This window comes from Cygnus atratus, chromosome 5 (assembly GCF_013377495.2).
Source record: "Cygnus atratus isolate AKBS03 ecotype Queensland, Australia chromosome 5, CAtr_DNAZoo_HiC_assembly, whole genome shotgun sequence".
Taxonomy (NCBI): domain Eukaryota; kingdom Metazoa; phylum Chordata; class Aves; order Anseriformes; family Anatidae; genus Cygnus; species Cygnus atratus.
This window is the reverse complement of record NC_066366.1, coordinates 18,892,453-18,914,524: the sequence shown is the minus strand read 5'-3', so window position 1 is coordinate 18,914,524 and position 22,072 is coordinate 18,892,453. Positions and strand designations below refer to the sequence as shown.

At 41.5% G+C, this 22,072-nt stretch overlaps 1 protein-coding gene across 1 annotated transcript in view; it reads left to right on the top strand.

Annotated features, from left to right (window-relative positions):
• AP2A2 (adaptor related protein complex 2 subunit alpha 2) overlaps positions 1-22,072 on the top strand; it is a 48,825-nt gene continuing 26,753 nt past the window's right edge. The window contains 2 exon segments of the mRNA XM_050711006.1: positions 1-193; positions 14,242-14,310. Coding sequence (XP_050566963.1) covers positions 127-193; positions 14,242-14,310 — 136 coding nt within the window. The 5' untranslated portion in view covers positions 1-126.

The window sequence follows — 22,072 nt, the reverse complement described above, 5'->3', positions numbered from 1 at the left end:
GGAGCCATCGCGGCGCCTGCGCGCAGCAGAGGCGGCGGCAGCGGCCTGAGGAGCCCCGCGGGGAGAAGCGGCGGTGGGGTTGCGGTGCTTTGACGCGGCGCTGGGCGGCCGTGATCGCTCGCCACCATGCCGGCGGTATCGAAGGGCGATGGGATGCGAGGCTTGGCCGTCTTCATCTCCGATATCCGCAACTGTGAGCGGCGGCCGGGGCGCGGTGGGGCCTGGGTTGGGCAGGGCCGGGCCGCGCCGGCCAGGCGATTACTGGGTGTTTTGGGGCCGGGGTCGGGGGATTCCCTCATCCTCCTTCCCTCGGCTCCCTTCTCTCCCCCTCGCCGCGGCGGCGGGCCGCCCGCGGCTCTGCCGCCTCACGAAATGGCGACGCGCCCCGGGGGGGCGGCGGGAGATGCGGGGGGGGGGAGAGCTTGGGGCGGGCAGCCGAAGGCTTTCTGCTGCGGGTTTGGGGTTAATTTACGTATCTTTTGGTCTGGTCGGCTTGATTTTTTTTTTTGTGTGTGTGGGGTTTGTTCCTTTGTTGTGGCCGGGGCCCCTGTGGAAAAGGGGTGCCGGGGGGCTCGGAGCCCGTCGGGACTCCCAAGGGGCGGCGGTGAAGGCGGTAGGCGGCTGGGGCCGGGGTGGGCACCGGCGGTCGCCTCTCAGAGCCGCAGCCGGCTCTCGGTTCAAAATGTCCCTGAAGGAAAGCAGGCCCCTGGAAGGCTGGCAGCGAGCAGGGCCTTCTCTGGGTGTGTTTACGCTTGGCTTCAGTCTGCTTTCAAATCCTGTTGTGATAGAAAGCAGCTCTTGGGATCCGCTCGGTTTTAATCGCTGAGGGAGCATGGCCTGAGGGGAGCGGGGACCCTCTGTGAAGGGCTGCGCAAAGGGCAGAGAGGAGAAGTGTAGGGCTTGGTGGGTCTGGGGGCCGGCTGCCTTCCTTCCCAGCCCCGGGACCTGCATGAGAGAGCAGTTTAATATTAATCGAAGTCAGAGATCTAAGTGTGTGATGTGGCAAGAATTGCCTGGAGAAGGGCTAAGGTCGCTGTGGTTGGCGTGATGAAACGGCTATATATTTTGTCCACCTGTGTGGCTCCGGATTACTTGAGGCTATTTTAAAAGGAATGTCATCAAGGCTTCCTGTCTGAAAGATAAAAGTGGATTTGAGACTTTTTAATGTAAAATTATGGTGATCTAGCTAGGCTCATATTAGGATAACCAAACTGGCTTGGAAGTGTCTCCACCTTCAGAGGGCTTTGTGGTGATGACTTCAGAATTATCCAGGAGCAACGGAAAAGACTGCAGAGAAAACTGGAGTGATAAAATGAGACCCCTTAAATGTGCAGTTTCCTTCAACTAAATTCAGGTGATTTGGATTTATAGCCTGGTACATAAAATTCAAGGTCCTGAGTCTTCTGTACAGAAGGCATTGTCTCAGCATTTTTTTCATAACCGAGTTGCAGGTCCTTAGGTTTCTTCAGACTTCACTCTTAAAGGCCTTCTTCTGCACATAGAAAATGCGGTGTTTATCAGTTCAAGATTACTGACTCACTCTTGTGCTTTGGCTGGTTGGCCCAGTTTCCTGAACATCTTCTAGTACACCACTGTTGTGTGCCAGCTGCATGTGTAACATAGTTTCACCTGGTGATAATGTAAGACTTTGTTGCTGTTGTGTTTTAGCTCTTTTTGAATTACTTATTCCATTCATTTCACTAGAAGTACTATGATTTTATTCTTCAGGTATCTCTTATGTCTTGCAGTTGGTCAGTATTTCTCTGCTTGTATTTCCTTCTACTAAATTTCTCTGAAAACAAGAGAAACATTCAAGGTGTTAGGTACCTAACGTATGTTAATAGATATGGAATTACAAGATTTGAGGTAGTAGGATAGAACAAATTACTGTTTTCTCCACAGGCTTGCCATTGTGGAAGCAGTGCAGGAACCCAGATGGAACAACCACCTGTCTGTCCAGCTTGGACAGCAAACCACTCATGCTCTCTATGTCTGCAAGAGTGGTGAAGAAGTACCTGCTGTGTGAAACAAATAAGATGTTAATGCTTTATCTGTTTAAACATATACAGGTAGTTTTGTCCCTTTCCAGACAGCTATTGGAAGCTGTAGATACCTTTGTATCTTTCATCTTCATGATGAAGGCGGCAACTGCCTCTTCTAAATAGCTGTGAAAGAGCTGATAGTTCCCACTGGTAGGTGATCTATGCAGCTTACAAATAGCTGTCCAATGGCACCTGCACCATTTCCCTCAAGGGAGCTCCTAGTGTTGCCAGCTAACCATGGGCTGTTGTATGCTGAGTAAGATTCCCAAATACACTTAAGAGTACTCTCTAGAGACTTTGCATTTTGCAAATGCTGGTATTAATTAGCTTCAGTTCCATCTTTCCCACTTCAGTGTGGGGAGCTAGGTATTTGTCAAGAACAAAAAGTAACAGCTGCTTAGCTAACAGGATCTTTGGACATGGAGATCTAAGAAAATGTTCCTGTTCTGGGATGGGAGGGAAACGAGACACCAAGTGCAGTTTTTAGGCTCTGTTCTAGCCTGAAAATCAAACAAAATATCTGATTCTTGTACTGATGTGCCAAATACCTGCTGGTATTCTAAATTTCAGTCTTATTTTTGTCTTTGACTCATTCATCCCTTTTTAATAGGTCCCATCTCTTTGCCATAGGTGCCTGAAGTTTTTAATTTGCCTACAACCCTTCCAGATTATAAATAAGACTTTTTTCTGAAATACTTTGTGCAGATAAGGAATTTGCATCATAGATGTTGCTGAATAATGAAAACGTAGATATGTGCTAACTGCTTAGGTGGATGTACAGCATGTTTCCAAGGTAACAGCATAACACTTCAAGAGGGACTTCAGTAAATTTAGACCTTCTATCTTTATAAATATTTAATCTTACATCAAGTTTTATTTCTTGGTCATCTGTAAGTACAGCATCTGCAGCACTAAACAATGTATTCTCTTACAAATTTATTAAATTACTAATCTGGGAGTCACGCTCATCTTCCCTGTCTATTTTTACAAGTCCATTACAGGGCTTCAGAAAATATATTTAACAGCAGCTTTCAGTTCTTACAACTCTAGCTGGTTGTGAGTTAACACTGTCAGTCTGTATTTAGTAGTTAAACGTTGGTTGTTACTTCTGTGTCAGTTAAGCATGTTTTTGGGCACCTGGGTTATCTGGTTATCTGTTAAACTTCTTGATCTGTGTGTGAAATGCTTCTATGCCATGACTTTGAACATAAGACTGACTTTCTACCTGATTTTTAAAAGTCTGCTTAAGATATGCTGGTTTCTCAAGTCTATACAGCTTTTTTTTTTTCTTTTTAAGAGTACTACTTACAGCAAAAATTACAAAACCTTTTTAAGAAATGGAAGAGCTTCTTAACGTTTTGGCTTTGCCCTAGCCTATGTGAAACACTAATACTCACTGACATTTTCAAAATGAAATGTTCTTTCTTCACATATCTTCACAAATATCAAGTGCATTTTTAAAACCTGAGTGTAAGAAAACAAGTTATTCTGCAGTTTCTGGTACCAGAGTCTTATTTCAGGACAACTTGTTGTAGGCCATGTATTTTGCATATATTTGTATTTTTGCATGGTGGAGAGAAAAGACTTTTTAAGAAAAGTGAAAATAACATGACAGCTTGCTGGTAGAGATATGGGCTTTTCTAGAAGCTTGCTCAGGCAGATGGCTTTGTAACATATATAGAATAGTACAGCAAATAGTTTTTTAGCTCTTGTCTTTTGTAGACCCCAGAGAAGAGACAAGAAAACTAAAGGTTGAAAGCTGAACTGAAGCACGTAGTTGAGATAGCACAGGTAATTAACTCCTATTTAATGTGGCCTACTGAGAAAATAGCAAGACAGGACTGTAGTGCAAAATAGATTGTGGTGATAGGGGAGCTGTAAAGCCCTGACCAGGGGTTTGATGGAGTGCCATCCAGACCTCAAGTCTGGAAGAGCCCTTGTCACTGCTTGGAAGTGTCTTGAGCTGAAACCCAACAAAACCTGCATGCGTTATGCATACAAGCATATGGAGTCCTCTAAGAAATGGTTGTTTTTAGCTCAAATATGCTAAATCTTTTTTGTGTGTGCATGTACTGGGGAGTTGCTAAAGTGATCTCGTTAAGGCAAGATGGTGCTTTATAAACTCTTTAGCTGTCTTTGCTGATTAAACAGCTAGATGCATCATCACAAGTCTGTTTTCTTTTTTGTGCTTTATGCTTATCTGCTGATGAAGTTCTAAGTCATCTGTCACTCAAGCAGTTCTGTTGCAACAGCAGTCTTATCTGCCATTCACCAGGAAAACTAGGAGAGCTTGCGGTGGTGTAGAACTACTTTCTGTTATAGTATTAAAGATACTACTGGTAATCCAATCCTCCACTGTAAAATTACAAAGTCATCTACTCTTGGGCTGATGAAATGGGCCTACACAGAGGCAAAAGGTGCTTTTGCCCCAGGTTTGTAGGACAAGGCAGTTCTTGTTTTCACTCCCTACTTTCAATAACTGTCTTACATTTTCAGTGGTACTGTAAAAGTTGGACAGAGGGAAGGGGGATTCCTTTAGTTTAGTTCTCAAAATATTTCGGGATCTGTTCTTCTGTACCAAGGTACCGTTCCTTTCTCCTTGGGCTATATATTTTCCTTAAATAAAGCCTAACAGATATATTAAACGTATAACTATCTCTTATAGAATTTAACGCATTATTTCTAATTTGTGCTAGGCAGGGGAAGTGTTCAGACCTCTTGAAGTCTTACTTCAGTAGGTAGGCGTGTGGGGTTAAAAAAAGGCTGGTTTGTGAAATTGGTCGTACCCTTTTGAGTGGACAGTGGATAACGAAGTGCCCTACGCATGTGTGTGAGAGGGGCATGCACATGAGCTTAAAGATTAGAGTTTGTTCTTGTTGAGAGCAGCTACACAGTGAAAGAAACTTCACATAGGGTGAGTTGGGCACATAGGGCCTGTTTTGATGCTGTATCAGTAATGTGGCTTTCAGGGTGTGGACTAAAGCCCCTACATGCTCCTCTGAGGTGTAGGTTCTTAACTGCAGGGGGTATAATTCTAAAGTAGGACTTGTATTACTTCTGTAGACAGTCAAGGACTTTTCTGTGTATGTGCAGACTACTTATCTCTTGGAAGAAATTTGAAGGCAAGTGTTATCGATTTGCCGTCTGTCCTATTTGTCTTGGGAGGCTGTGGCCACTCTTCCTATACAGACACTTCCCTGTCAAATACAGGCACTTCCTTGTCACTGTCTGGCCAAAGAAGACCCTAGGAGAGGGTGCTGCTCAGAGCTATGAGAAGCACTAGGTTTTGCATCACTTGCAACTATTTGCAGGAGAGTAATCTAAGGAAAAGCACAATTAACATGAGATTAATCTGAGGGGGGTGTGTAAAACAAAACAAAAATTCTGCACGTGGCTTTCTTCTGCTTCTTGCACTGAACTCTTTTCTTTTTGATTTTTTTTGCACTGTTGAATTTGTGTACGTTTGACTGAGAAAAGTAGGTGGAAATGATAATTAATAGATGAGAGGTAGTAAAGAGCTAGGATCTTTCATGTTAACATCCAACCACTCCGTTAGAGTCAATGGAATGGTATAACGACTGCTGAATTGGAGATACTTTGGATGAAGGCTGCCCATCAGGACTGGTAAGAGGAGGTTGAGGACTGCTGCAGAGAATATGGCGTTAGCTGCATCAGTTAATGAGCTTGCGTAGGATATAGTCCAGGTTAGATGTGACAGTGAAACGAGGGGAATTTGAATGAGCCTCAAACTGCTCTATTGTTTGAACATGAACTGAGGTGAAGAAGAGTCCGCAGTGCCTTGAATTACCTCAGTGCAAATGCTGCCTTACCCTGGTGAAGGGAGTGTAACAGCAGTTTGAAAATATCATTCAAGGAAATGGCCACTGAAATGCTGATCAGTCAAGGAAGGAGGAAGAGCTGCTTTCCAGTGCCAGTCTAATGTTGTGCTTCTGCTTTTGTATATCATCTTAGCCTGAAGCTTCTTTTCATACGAGTCAAGGTCTTTTTGTCAACTGAACTGTCAAATAGATGCTTCAGTCTTCATCAAGTCGCTAAGATATGAGCTTTCAGTAAGCTTTCACTTCATTTGGGGTAAAATCTGGTCTTAGTGCATGACCCTCCTACGTTGGTTTTCTAACATGTGATGCCTGGTTATAAAAAAACATCCATGGCAACGCTTAAAATGATTAAATTACATCAGTTAAGAGTATCTGAATTGATGGGTTTTGGAAGCTGCTGTGTTCTCTCTCGCATTTATTTCCCTTTCCTTAGGAGGACAAGGAGTTAATAGATTACTGGATTACAGTAAAGCCTGTGACTCCCTGCTGTTTCACTAGAAGCGTTGTTATAGTGACCAGCCTCCAGCAACATACTGGAGGAAGAAGTCATTTCTGTGAATCTCAGTTCACTGGTTGTGCAATGTCTTGGAAATGTGAGGTCTATAGAGGTCTTAAGTGTGATCACTAGGTCACTGATCTCTTCGTCTGCAGCAATGGATACCTAATTGCATCAGGATGTCCCAAGGCACAGCAGCCCTCAGTTGTCTCTGTGCCATTCCAAATTGTTGTTTTTGTGGGGGCTGGAGGCAAGGAAGAGAGAACGGACAGACACTTTTTTGTTTCCCTCTGATCAAATATGTCTTGTGAAAGGACAGCATGTACTTACATTTTTGTTCATATCAGGATGTTAACAATCATTAAGCAAAATGCTTGTTGTTCTGCAGCCTTGTACTGTTTGATTTTTGAACAAAACTGGAGCCACACTAACATTTTGCAAAGGTATGGTATCTTATACTCATTGCTTTGGATTAGTTTCACGGTGAGTTTGTAAACGATAGCACCAGCATCCTCCTCCAGACATACTCGAGTGGACCTGTAATTAACTCCTGATAGTTTAGCCGAATGGAAGGATTCCTGCAGGCATACAGCAAGCAGACCACTCTGCTGCACTGCCCAGTGACGTGCTGCCTTTCAGCACTCTCACCTTCGGTGCTAAATAACCAGCTGCCTTGGAGATTAGGGGGAGGTGGAGGATGAATTTGATGTTTTGCTCCATGAAATGCAGTAAATGATCTGCATGGGAGATGTCTAATCTATACTATAGAGCTATAACCTGACTCTGCTGGCACGTAAAAATAATAGTGTAGTATACGGACATGCAAGTACTATAGAAGCTTCATCACAAAAGCAAGAGTAAGTGCTGTCATTAGTTTTACATGAACATTTTCCTGTATTTGCATGGTTTTTACTGCAGAGGTACTAGTGGTTGTTTTGATTTGGGCCCTCTCTTTCAACCAGTTTCTGTCTCCATCCTCTGACAGAGCAGGGTTTAAGAATACGGTGTAGTCTTAGCATCATGCTTGTAAGCTTTTTTTAGCAATAGGAAAGGCAAGTGGATAATCTGATTGCTTTAAGCTGCCTAAAGTGTGTTCAGATGGTGAATGTGGTGAACTTGCTCTCTGCCTGGTCATGTATTCTGCTCCCTTCTGCTGGCATTATCTCTTGTGGTAAAGCTGATAAGACTTACTACTGGGACACTAAATAAACAGCTTGCTTTCGGCAGTATTGGCTCCCTAGTTCTCCTGACCTGCAGCAGTACAAGGTAGTAGCAGGAATGTGTGTGCAGGGGGAGAGCAGTGCCAAGGAATGGTCTGGAGTTGTTGTCTTTTAAGAAGAATAGCCTTGGACCAAACTGATTATGAAACTCCATCAACATATTGTGCTGAAGGGAGGCTTATCGCAGTTTGTCTGCGGAATCTCTCCCACCTAACTCACCAATCAGCTTAGATGTTCCTAATGTAGAGGCTACTGAAAACCTAACAGATGTTTAACGTCTTTGTCAGTGACATGGGCAGTGGGATCAAGCGCACCCTCAGCATGTTTGCCGATGACACCAAGCTGTGTGATGCGGTCGGTATGCTGGAGGGAAGGGATACCATCCAGAGGGACCTGGGCAGGCCTGAGAGATGGGGCTGTGTAACCTCATGATGTTCAGCAAAGCCAAGTGCAAGGTACTGCGCCTGGGACCAGGCAATTCCAAGCACAAATCCAGGCTGGGCGGAGAATGGATTGAGAGCAGCACTGAGGAGAAGGACTTGGGGAGAGGATGTTGACAAGAAGCTCAACATGAGCCAGCAGCATGTGCTTGCAGCCCAGAAAGCCAACCGTGTCCTGGGCTGCACCAAAAGCAGCAGGGCCAGCAGGGAGAGGGAGGGGATTCTGCTCCTCTGCTTCGCTCTCATGAGACTCCACCTGGAGCCCTGTGTTCAGCTCTGGGGCCCCCAGCACAAGGAGGACGTGGAAGTATTAGAACGAGTCCAGAGGAGAGACACAAAGATGATCAAGGGGCTGGAGCACCTCTCCTGTGAAGACAGGCTGAGGGAGCTGAGTCACTCCCTGACTCTTTGTCAGGGAGTGTAGTAATAGGACAAGGAGGAATGGTTTTAAACTAAAAGAGGATAATTTTTTTCCGAAATATCTAATCTAAATTATTTACCCTGAGGGTGGTGAGGCACTGGAACAGGTTGCCCAGAGAAGCTGTGGATGCCCCATCCCTGGAAGTGCTGAAGGCCAGGTTGGATGGGGCTTTGGGCAACCTGGGCTGCTGGGAGGTGACCCTGCCCATGGCAGGGGGTTGGAACTGGGTGGTCTTTAAGGTCCCTTCCAACCCAAACCATTCTATGATTCTAAGTTCTTATGTTTGGAAAACAATGACAGATTTGTAACTCTTTTAAGCATCTAACAGTTCTGGAAGAACTTCAAAATGGAGGATCTGTTTTGAGTAAGAACTTATGTGTTCTTCTCAAATAGATGTTCTTGGCCTCTAGAGTTTGGAGGGGAAAAAGCTGCTGCTCTTAGCCTTGATGGTATTTGTGGTGCTGCTTTCCTAAACAGAAAACTCAACTTGTCATGTCTTCAAAGCCTGTTCAATAATTGAATATGAACAGAGCAACGTGTTCTGTTGGACAAATGGCAGTGCCACAAATAGAAACCAATGCTACTTACCTTCAAGAAGCATGACAGAATGCTGGCGAGCTCTTTGTCATGGTAATCAAGCCTCCTACCCAGTGTGCTCTATAGCTCTTCACACTAATAATGGCACAGCTATAATCATAGGATCATCAGATGGCCATAGGGCAATTAAGGCTAAGAAACAACACCATGTAACAGTTCTGACCTGTGCATGAATTCAAAATAAACCAATTAGAGGGTGGGCTTAATTATGCTGGCTGCTGGCCATGAACAAATCAGAGCCAGGTGAGTACTGGAAATATCTAAACCTTTGTAAAGCAAATCTTTTGCTGTACACATTGTCAGCGCACCTGTCTTTTAATAAAATCTTGCCTGCAGAAATCCACTCTCCTCAGTGTTTGGGTAGACTTGTATAGAACAAGTGCTTCTCTGCTCCTTTGGGAAAGAAATGCATGCATTTGGTCAGAAATATGCTAAATGGTTTGTTTGTCTAAAAGCTGAGAACTGGTTACTGTTCTGTCTGATCACCATGGATGCACTTTGGGCATCAGTCTTGGCTTAGGCAGTTTATCGTGAGAGCAGCAACAAGTTAATCCTGCTGGAGCAGGTCACTGTTTAAATGAGCCACAAGTAGCCCACTAATTCCACCCTTGAAGTACTTGCTTAGTCTTTCAGTCCTTCTGCCAAGTTAGTATTAGAATATGTCTAAACTGTTCTCTTCAAGTGAGCAGCCTCAACAATCCCTTTGGTGTAACTTTTCTGTTTTCTCATTCTTCTGTGGATTTTAATGCAGAATTCCCAGCTTAGGTCCGGTGATGTTGTTCATGCAGTACTTCCTGAAGCTCTGCCTGGAGCCTGGATTACCTGGAGGTTAAGGATAGCAACTGGTTCCCTGAAGAGCTGGATGACTTTTGATGTTCACTAGTATATCTTTGTTGAACAAGATGATAATTAAAGATAAGAGTACAGCGCAGGCTAAATTTACCTTGCCTAATGAAGGCAGCAGGCAGCACAGTGGAGCCTGAAGCATGGCGATCTGCCAGCTATGAAGTAATCGCTTGCTGAGCGCCGGGGCCCATGTTGTGGCTGGGTACCCATTTGCTCAGGTACTTGTCTTGGAGAAGGCTGACAGCAATCATACACCTGTGACTGCCTTCTTCAGAGTAATTGGCTAAAACGTAGCAATTTGAAGTCACCTCTTTTAATAACTTGCTATGGATATTTAATTATCATCTTATTAGACTTGAAAAAGCCAGAATAAATGAAAGTGAGGAGGATGTGGCCTGAATTCATGCGGAACATGGTCGTGTGTTCCAACTTAACTACTGCCCTACCCATCAGTTTATACACATGACGTTACCTTTGAGAAGTCCCTGTAAGTTGAGTGGCTTGGCTATGGCATACTGTGTCGGAATACAGCTCAGGTAATTTCTTCAAATGGGAAGCTGCTTAACAGACTGGAGATGAGACAGATGGAGCAATTGCCCTTGCAAGCTTTGAAATGCAAGCTTCTAGTTCTGCAGTACAGAAATTCTTCAACTGTTGTCAGCAGTGGTTTTATCTTCATTTTTGACCATCGTTAAGGAAGCTGAAGTATTTCTAGGCATGGCAAAAGTAAATAATGTAGAAATTCTTCACTGTTACTGTTTCTGAGTAACATGAGGAAAACTTGTTGGTTAAACATGTTTTGTTTAATGGAGAGGGAAGATCTAGCTTCCTGCTTAGTGGAAAAGGAAGATCTAGCTAAAATTGATGCTAGTTTTGCTTTTTTGTTGTTTGTTGTTTTTTCTTCTTTTCTTTATACATCTAACAAACTGAAGCTACCTGCCGCTGTGAGGTTTTATTTTGCTTTGTCATCCTCTTATAAGAACAGTAAGTTAAGCTTGAATAAGATTACTGTGCAGTGTAACTGCTGGAGGCTTCAGGAAATGGTATGCTTGTGTTTTGGTTTGTTTTTTTTTTGGTCTTTTTTTTTTAAGATATTTCAGCTTAATTTTAACTTTAATGTTGACATTGAGAGGATCTTTTGCTTGACTTTGGAATGGATGACAATGAAATTAATTCATTAGCTTAAAAGTTATTTACGCCATTTTAGTTGCACTACTTAAGTGCAAAGTGAACTTTGGGAGACTAAAAAAAATAAATTTTTCTTTTACTCATGTTCTTCAGCTAACAGCAGCTTTGTTGATCTTAATAATCCCAAAGGTGACTTTCTGAGTAGCTGTAAAAGTAGCAGCTTTGACTGAAGAAGCAGTTAGTGAGTCTGCTTGCTGCACTCTGCACAGCTCACTCTAGACAAGCTTCCAACAGCCTGCTAAATGAAACTCCGAAGACATGAAGTAATTCCTTTACTTCCAGATGCTTTATGGGTGAAATCAATGTGGTAAGGAGGCACCTTAGGACTTAATCATCCAAGCCGGGGCTCCAGTATGGGGAGTTAAGTTTTTATCACCATCTGGTTGCTATGGTATTGGTGTTTTGTCAAGGTCTAGATGAGATTACATAGCGCGTTCAAAATAGAACGGCCTGGAGGAATTACTAAAAACAGGCTGTTTTTCTGTTCACGTGCTATGCAAATTCTTAGCTTCCAATGAAACTAAAACTTCAGACCTGAGGTTGTTGTTCAGTGTGGGTCTTCCTGACAGCTCACCGTTCCAGCTGTGTGTGGGGGATTTTGTTTATTCTTTTGCTGAGGCTGCAATCTGCTTCTACCAAAGGGTGCTGACTTCACAGATTCCTAAAGTATTTTAGTCTAGCTTCCCTCAATACTCTATTGCTTGCTTAGGACACAAAGAACACAGTTTCTAGCAGTAACTGATAATGTGTGAGTGTAATGGATAGAGAGGTTTTTTTTTTTTTTTTTAAAGCCATGATTTTGTTTTGGGTTTAAAAAAGCTGTATGAGACTTACGTACTTGTCATGTTTCTTCCCTCCCTCCCCATTTTAAATCTCAGTGATTATTGCCACACTTCCTGAGGCTAGAGAAACAATTGCTAATAATTCAGAGTAACTATTGCAGTGTTTATACCTGCGGACAGAGCCTAAAGACAGAGCCAGGACATAGCTTCCAAACTGAGGTAATTAAATATTCTATTCAAGTTCACTAACTTGAAAATATCCCCGACTGAGGTCAGTGTTCTCTGACCAGTTTATCTAACTGAAGTACACAGTCTCTGGACTCAATGGTAACATTTTAAAATGAGATATGCCATTTGCTTGGTAAAGGGGGGAAAGAAATTGGTAGCTTTAGAAATTAAAACTTTATCCTCTTTTTTTTTTTATTATTATTATACTGGAACAGATGAATTGCTGAAAATCACGGAAGTATTTTCAGGTCTGAAAAAGTGCTGATTGAAGGTAGCTTAGGAAACTTGGAACGCTTTTTATTTACATTAACACTTGCATCCTTTTGGCATATGTTACAAAAGACTTGCTTCTGTCTGGTAGTGAATTCCTAATGCTGACAAGTATCTTAGACGTGAACACCTGGTTATCTCTAGCATGTGCACAGAACAAATAATCTAATCCAATTAAGACAAATCTAAAATCTGTGGTAGAAAACACTTTAAGCTTTAGATTCTATCAGTTGGTGTCCGTTTATGCAGAGAGTAGTGTTACTGCTTTAAAACCAGCTTATTTTTAGGCCACGTTTAATTTGAAGAAAACTGTTGCATGAAATATTGGTGAAAACTGGTTAAACTTCATGATCCAAACAGAGGCATCCTGCTGCCAGATCATCTTTGGAATGGGAAAGGGTGAGAAAATCATTGGGTGGCATGGGAAGTTTGGACATGCAAATGTAGTACGATGTTTAAATGCTGGGAGTTGTTGTTCTGCTTATGTGGAAGAAAGGGATGAGCCTGAAGGTGTCGTGGAGTGCTGGTCCTGATCTCTTCAAGCCTTGTCATGTACCCTCTCTGCACGGACATGGCTGCGGTTGTGATCAGAGAGGTGGTGGGGAAAGGGATTTGCCACAGTGGGGCATCCGATCCCCCCTGCAGATCTAATTGGATCACTTTCATGCCCGGACAGGAACTTTGATATGCAACCTTGTAGCCAAATACACTTGGTAGAGAGTAAAGGCAGATGCCTTTTTCTGCTGGCCACTTGAGATGTTTTGGAAACTGTTAGAAAGTCAATTCCATACGGGTCTGAATTTGCAACCCAACTAGATGTCCAGATTCTGCGTTGCTGGAATGGGCTTCATTTGCTTCCCTCAAGCTTCAGGCAATTGTATATGATACCTGAGTTGGATGCTTTATCCTACCATGCTCACTTTGATAGGAGATAACTGACCCAGGCCATTGTAGAATCTGTCGCTGAAAGACAAAATGCTAACAAGTAATAAACTTGTTTGGTTTGGATAATGTAAGTATTACCTGGACAAGCTTGCATCAACAGGATTGAAACTGCAACTTATTTCTGTGGTTATTAAACTCGGCACTGTAAAACCTAATACCTGTCCTTGCAATCAGAAGTTGCTATGGAATATAAATTGTTAAGAAGGTGGTAAAGACATCTAAGAAAATGGGAGTTGTAAATACTTCTGTTTTCTAAGGTGACTTTTCTGGGATATATCAGAAGTCTAGTAAACTTTAAGCATGTATCCCTTCTGTCTGAGGTCTTTCAGTCTTTGTGGAGCTCATAGTTTTATTACTTTTCCTTTTTAATGCCAGTTAAGAACGTAAAGGTGTTCTTTTGAGAGCTGCTTGAATGACCATTCAATAGAGAAACAGTAAATTGACTCCTTAAGCTGAGGAGCAAGAGAAGTTGTTTAGGAAGATTCGTTTCTCTTTCATACCATTCTGCGATTCTATGATTCTTTCTTGAAGAGCACTGTCAGCCTAGTAATCAAATCAGAAGTCATTCTGTTTTCTCTTCCCGTTTTACTCCAAAGAATACAGGAATTGAGGTGTTTTGTGCAAGTCAGTAATAAAGGCATCTCGGATTAGACAGTATGAAAGTCTCATATAGTTAAAGTCTGCAAGTGAAACTTTTTGAAACATAGAGACGTTGTTAGCTTCTCAGATTCCCCAATAAAGCAATGCTGAAGTTACCTCTGTGATGTTTCCCTTCATCTAGTCCTAATGCTGCTATGGGCAGGGGGGGAGCAATAATTCCTCCTGATGTTTTTATGTTCATGCAACATGATTGGGTGGAAAGAACCTTGGGGTTGACAGAGAGCTGTTTGAGACACTGTATCCTGATGTATGTTCTTTTGATTTCAGGCAAAAGCAAAGAAGCAGAGATAAAGAGAATAAATAAAGAACTAGCAAACATTCGGTCAAAATTTAAAGGTAAGTGACTTGACTGTTTTAAACTGCAGTGTTTGCTTTCCTCATGACATTTTTGTATGGGTTTTTGTTTTGCTTTTACACGTTCAGATTTTTTGTCAGCTGAGGACATAAGCAAAATGCTAATGCAGGGTGTTAAAATAGCTACTGAAGGTGTTCTCTTAAGCACAGAGCTTCTTTGCAGTCCTGTGACTCACCCATAAGGGAAGAAAACTCCCTCCTCTATCAAAGAGCTGAGATAGTGTTCACAAACCTAATACTTTGCCACCGAACCATGTGACTACTTTACCTGTTTTCTTGCAGGAGGCCACAAACTAGTTTGAGAAAACATGAGTGGGTGTAATTATTTTTACTAAAACAGTACATGTTCAACCATCCTCCCACTCCCAACCACTTAGGGAAGTAATGTATTAAGTTGTCTTCTGGAAAACTTAAGATAAAAATGTGTAGTTGATGAGGTCATATGTCTTGACCACTCCTATAAGTAACAGCATTAAAGGTTATTCATATGAAACAAAATACATGCAATGACTAATTTCATCCTCTTGCATTCCAAGAGGCAACAGTTCACTTCTTAAGCAATGCATATTAATACTCATGCTATAAGTGTGTTCAAGTTTCGTATGTGGCCTCAAATTTTAAAGATTTTGAGGGGTAGTTAAGATGTTTTTGAATGAAATTCCAGCAGAAGTGGCTATGGTAAACATTCTGTTTAAATAGATATGGGGCTGTGTGTGCACCTAGATAAGGCATTGCAGCGTGGAGTTCATATATGTGGCTTCAGAACTTACTGATTTTGGATTAAGGCTTTTTTACCTTCATTTTTCTATTTTGACCTAGACTAATGTTTCTATTTGGAATGCTTATTGCATTACCAAAGCCTGAAGTAACTTTCCTGAACTTCATAAAAATCTGTTTGTTTTTTTTTTTTTTTAAGTGTTACATCTCATAAGGAGGTATGGCAAAGTGAAATGAATTGACAGACGAAGTAACATGAAACTTCTGTGGTTCATTTATTAAACATGTACAGTAACTTCTTAACCTGTTTTGAGCTAAATTCAGCCTCTATCTGCAAGACATACTGTGTCTAGTATAAATCTTGCTTGGAGATTAAACTGCTTTATTAAAATGCCACCATTTTATGCTTTTACTTGGTAATGAGATCATAAAGTTGGAACTAACAAAAATGGCTGTTAATCTTGTAAACAAGTGTTTAGTAGACCCTTGAGCTATGTGCTGGTTGTTCAGTGTGTGCGAAGGCGATGTCTACTGGTCACTGACTGGAGAATGGACACAAGTTTATACAGTTTATCTTGGATTAAATGATGGGAAAAACAAGCTCTAGAACAGACTATACAAAGCTTGCTACTTCTGCCAAAAATCAAACCAACATCAGTGTTAGATAGATGCTTTGCTGTGAAAAGGAAGTGGAAAAATAATTTTACGGCATAGGAAGGTGAATATGAAAACCTTCCTTTCTTCCCTTGAAAAGTCATTGCATTTACTCAATTCCTATGGCAGAGGTTATTATATAAATGCATGTGTGTATATGTATTTTTTTGTGAATTGTCATGTACTGTTGACTGTGCTTGATGGGAGGGGAGAGTGAAAACATCACTGAAACTTAAGCTTGTGTCATTTAAAGATGTTTGCTGAGAGGCAAAAATTCCTTAAGGGAGTCCCAGCCAAGTCCTATTCTAGATGTGCCTTGCAGTGCACATGTGAAGGTACTAATTTCTTCTCTGTCAGAGCACCACATTCTACATCCCTAACAAGAGTAAATATGAATCTGAGAATTCTATTGATTCTGTTCCAACTTTTCCTGAACTGGCCTAAAACTGGAGTAATTTAAATGGTCTTGCATGCGGCAGAGATGGTGAAGATCGCTGAAGGTGACATATACCAACTCTTGTTTTGGCTTAGTGTTTTCCACAGACTTAATGGGTTATAGTTTTCTTACTTCTGCATTTTTTTTGAAAGTGACTCAACTTATTGTATATGATAGTATAATCAGCTAGTTATCTACTCACTGGAAGCTCTAGATTTTTAACTAGACTCACCTCAGGGCCTAGGTGTTCTAATGTTTCTTGAAATTTTTCTAACATCTGTTTGGGAAAGCTTTACTTGAAACCTCCTCTGATTCCTCTCTGGGTTCTTCTAATATCATGGCACAGGAAAAAAAAAAAAGAAAAGAAAAAATACAAAAAAAGAAATCAGTGCTACAGCCTTTCCTTATACATAGAATTGTTCACTTCCAATAAAAGAATTGGTGATATTAATAAGGGGAAAATCTATGTATTTCAGCTTGTATTTTCGGAGAGCTGCTTTGTGTGGAGAATATTATGTTTTCCGAAGTAGAAGAGCCTGAATGAAACCAAAGTAGAAGAGCCTATTATGCCTGAAATTGTCAGGCATAATTGGTCTATGTGCTAGAGCTAGAGATGTCTTACCTGACTCCTACTGGTTGAAAAAAAATGTTCTGCTATTGATGACTTGGGTGAATTACTGCTTTGCTGTTTTTCTGTTCTGCTTGCTCTGTGAGCCCTCTTGACATTTGGATGTCAAGGCCTAGCATGCTGAGCCTTTGGTCGCTCAACTGTGGACCATAGCTCATAGGTCAGTAAGTATACATACAAACTAAATACAAATAATACCTCCCTTATTGCTAGAGCATACCCTCAAGAGGTCCAGTTCTGTCTCTACATGAGGCAGGCTCTCCTTATGGAAGACCTTGAATTCACCTAGATAGAAGACAGGTGAATTAGTTGTACCTGGCTTTAGAAGTTTAGTCAAGAAGAGAACAGATTTTTAGACTCTGTATGAAGGTGCCTTTTGCCCCTCTACTAACTGAGTCACCCTAGAATAGTATTCATCTTTCACCTTGTATTGTAATGGAAGTTTAGATGAGTTTATACTAAGAGCATTAACTTCTAGATCGTTGCAGACAGACTGCAGAAATCCCTCAGCTGAAAGATTAACAGACAAAAAGTGTGTGTCACGGAGACTGCTCCCAGTCACAGTTGGGAAGTCCTGACAAGAGTATCATAAACTGGCAGGGACAAGCCAATTCCAATGCAACATTTAGTCTTAACGTGGAATGTGCAAACTTGAGAGGTTGTATTTTGTCCCTCTGACAACTATAGATCACAGAATCATTAAGGTTGGAAAAGACCTCCAAAATCATCCAGCCCAACCGTCCCCCTACCACCAATATTACCGACCTATATCTGCTTAGCAGCTCTTGCTGACAGAACAAAAACATCCTTTCTTATATTTAGAGGCATATAAAAACCTGAGAAAAGCTTATGTGACTCTGATAACAAAATATGTACTATTTAGGAAGAATTTCATAGTTAAAATTGACTAGTTAGATTATAGTCATCAGTGCAAAGAGATGTTCTCCCCATTTCAAACCACTTCACTAGTCAACTTGTCTGATAATCTTAATGTAGCAAATAATGGCTTAATTCCCAGCTATGATTTTGTTTTGATACTGACATGCCTTTTGTTTCTGAAGCTATAACTATGCTTGAGCTTGTAGTCAGACTGACTTTGTATTCTTCTGGAACATCCCCACCAACCTGTTGTAGTTGGCCTGAACTGACTAAAAGAGTTGAACAGATTCCAAACTTCCCTGCCACTTCTGCAAAGCTGCTCTGCTGGAAGCTCTGAGCTGTCTCTGAGTCTCAGGCTTCTGTACTGAGACTTCAGTACCGATTCTCGCTGTTTCTGAAGGTTTTTTCTGCACCTAAATATTTTTACTTAATATTTAGACAGGACAGGTCATCATGAGGCCTTTCCTATAGATATACTAATAATTATTTTGCCTATGTTATTCTGTCATCATGAGGTTAATGCCTGACTGGAAACTTTGCTGCAGCCACACTAATGTAGAAATTCAGTGCTTTCAGCAACATAACTTCAAGCTACAATACCTGTTGTTTTTTTAACTTGTTTTGGCTGATGGGCAAACTTCAGTTTGTTTGCAAAATGTTGTCAATTTTTCACTGATGAAAGTAGAAGCTCTCATCAGACTTTCGTTAGTTTGCAGTGAGTGAAAACTTCAAAAGGTGTTTAAAAAAAAAAAAAGAAACAAAAACCAATTGTTGAAGCTCCTGTAGAACCTCATTGCCAACTGCACATTCCAATCTGCTTCAAGCATGAAGGAGGTTTCGTTCACCTCACTGCTAGTATTAAACAGGCTGTCATAAATGCAATAAGGAATTGCAGAAAACATTGCGAAGAAGAGAAATTAATCAGAGAATATACTTTGGGTACCACAGCAATCATTGCAGTCTTAAAAAAAAAAAAAAAAAAAAAGTACGTAATGCTTTCTGAGTGCACTTTACTAGTAAAGTGCAGTAAATAGCATGTGAGGATTCTAGAATGAGCAATGACAAGTAATTCGGTATTTTGCTAGCATCAGTCATTCTGAACCTTGTCCTGTGAAGTGTGTATGAACAGGTATTCAGGGGTCGCTAGTGTAACCTCTAGTACAAGTCTGCCTAGCCTGATAGAGCTTGTCTTCACTGCTCCCTTCTGCTCCCTTCTTCCCTCCTGATGAAGGAAGGTAGCAATGTAAGCTACTGTGTTACTAACTGTAAGAAAACTTGGCAGTAACAAAGCTCTTAGTTCACTAAAATAGCATTCTCTGGTTGACATAGGTAGTTCTTCAGTTGTGTTGTATTGCTGTAGGGTAAAGCTGCTGATGGCACAGTTCATGAAGACCTGTGAAATTTTGTTCCTCAGTTTTGCAAGGTATTTCATGGCTTAAGTACCAGAATATTCAAATGTACAGACACAGTAAATTCTTCTCTAGTTCACTGAGGCAGGGGAGAAATTATCATAAAAGCTTCCAGCTGTGTAGAACTGTGAATCAGGCAATGATCAGAGAGAGGATCAAGGTGTTGTGAGTAAAGCAGTGTAGTAACTTCAGCCTGCGTACCTTGTGCATAACATCCTCTAAGCACAATTTAAACAGTTCTGAATAAATATCAGTATGCGTTCAGTGAGTAATGTGAGTGAAATGTGACTCAACTTTCCCTTCACATATACTTCTTTACTTTGTGTGGATTTTAGGTGAAAAATGTCATTCAACTGAAGATAATGACTTGACATACTCAGAAGAAAAAACAGAAACAAAAGTCAAAATTTGGTTGAAGCGAGTTTGGACTGCTTGTTGTGTAACTGTTTGTGTCCTTGAGGGTGCGAGGAGGTGATAGCTGTGTATCTTTCTGCTGCAGGATTTCTACAGGGGCTCTGAGTTGCATGGTTCTCCCTTGCAGACTATCCACATAAAAATAACCAGACCTTCATAATGCTTTTTTTTTCCTTCAGTTTAAGTAAGATCATTCAATTTAACCTAATTCCTTTTTACGTAGCACTGACTTTTTAAAAAGTGTTTGTTGAATAGTTTGGATTAAGGCAAATGTATGATGGAGTCCCTTAAGATGGAGTCTCCTACTAAATAATTATGGAGTATGCAGGGGCTTTGTGCTAATTACCTGGCTGGAGATGCAGCAGTTGGACTGGCTGAGTTGCTACAACCATGGAAAGGGCTAGGCCGCAAGAAGCACAGCTGGCAGTCATGTCTCCTGTCACAGATGTGTTCTTGCTTGAGCCCAGCGTAAGAGGCTGGTATCCTTTCCTCCCTCTAGACTTCTATACTCTTCTGCATGTTCTGTTGCAGTATCTAGACCCCCACTCCATGTAGCTGGCAAGACAGCCTCTCCCTATAAGCATGTGAATATTACTACTCTTGTTACTCTCACAGAAGTAGCTGGCAAGCCTGTTGCCCACCTTACATTTGGGTTAAGCTGCTGCTTAAAATGCCCTTGTGCTTAACAGGCTGGGATGATGCTGCACATGTCTGGAAAAGCCCTGCTTTTCTTGAACTGGTGCAAGCATATGTCTTGGTGCTGGGCTTGGATCTGGCTTCAGTGCTCTGAGCTCAGGAGGAATCCAGGATCTCTGTACTTTAAGTGGCTTTGTCTCTTGTTTCAGCGTGAGGAAGCTGTGTTGTTAAGGTCAGCGTGTCCTTGACGGTTGCTTTAAATACTTCTGCATTAACTGAGATAAGATGCATGCAGTATAAAGAAACCACACCAGTGTAATAAAGCAGAAGTTGTAGGAGTTGTGTGAAACAAAAAATAATCAATTTGTTTAGCTTTTGGATTATAGAACGATTTTTTCCCATGCTTGAGGCAGACTACAAGTCTAGCTCTCAGAGTATTAATTGCTTTGTAAAGGACATCTGCTTTCTTGAGTGAAAAATATCTTGTTTATTGATGCGTTGCTTAATTTTGATCTCTCAAGCCAAAAATTGTATACTAGTGAAACTGCCCACAGATCTATATGCTGTTTCTGCAGGCAAAGGAGCTTTGGTTACTGCTTGATTCAGGCTTGTTCTTTTTTCCACATTTGACATTAGAGCTCTTCCTTTTTTTTTTCTTGTTGCTTAATGGGTTTTGTGTTAGAAGAGTAGCTGCTGGATTTAAGACATCATACTGTATCTGAGCTTTGGCTTGTACAGAAGAAGGAACACCAATGTCAGTTGTTAATATGTTTTTGTTTTTAACTTCAGCTTATTTGCTTTCCCAAGATCGAGTAAGTTGTCCCAAACTACATGGTAATCCATAATAAGTCCAAGCCTCTAAATACGTGTTTTAAACAAGCTGTATGACGATGGATTGCTTTCCTGCCATGCTGTGTAAGCAGTCTTCCGTTATTTAAGATGGGTCTGGTGTCTTAGTCACACTACTTTCATATGCCTCTTAGACAAGCGGGAGACAATTTGACAGTAAAATAATAGTGTCTTCACTGACAAAGTGAATTGTTGGAAGCAAAACCAGGCTTCAAATATCAACTGAGTTGTAGGGACGCTGTAGTAATACTGTTTTGGTGGTAGTAGTAGTCGCTAAATACCACCTTATGGATTGGTATGGGTTGTCAGTCACAAATAGTTCAGCCTTTTGGTTAGAAGGCTTGGACTGTATCACACTCACAGGAAGACAAATCTTGTCATGCCTTAAAGTTCAGATATATCCATAAAAAGCAACTTCATTTTTTGGCTTCCAAGCTAGGAGCAGGCCTTCTGTTACAGTAACCTGCTGGACTCCAGTGCCAGCTGCACAAACAGGTCAGTGTCTGAAGTTACACAGCTGAAGTAATCTAAGGAGGAAGCGCGCTGAATGCAGAGGAGCACTTAAGGATGTGTTTTGTATAGGCCACGACTGAAGTTCTAACTCTGAGGTATATCTAGACTTTGAGATAGCAGTCGAACTGTCAGGGCTGCTAGTGGGACTAGACTTGTCAGGCCTTCTCTCTCTGTCCCCCAGTGAGCACCCTACAGGACCAAACTGCCTTCCCGCCCCCTCTGGCTGGTAGCAGGCTCAATAGCTGTGTAGCAGGGTGGTTTTTGAGTGTACAGAGTAAGATTCAAAAGCAAATGTTGTGTTTTAGCTCACTATCCAAGTCATGGACAGAAGGTGCTGCCTGGGAACCAAAAGGTCTTGTAAAGCATTTGTGCCTTATTCTTCCCTCTTGGAAGGCTGCCTGAAAGATCTAGCAAACTTTTCAGGGAAAGCAAGTAGTCTTTGAAATGCCCACTGTGCTCAAAACCTGCTGACGTGTGTTCTGGATCCTTCCTGTTTCTGCTGACTTGATTTGCAGTACTTGCAAATGTTCGTGGAAGCATTTAAAAATGAGCTGAGTTGAAAGAAATGATTGTGTATTGCAATAAAGATAACACAGAATGTGCAAAACT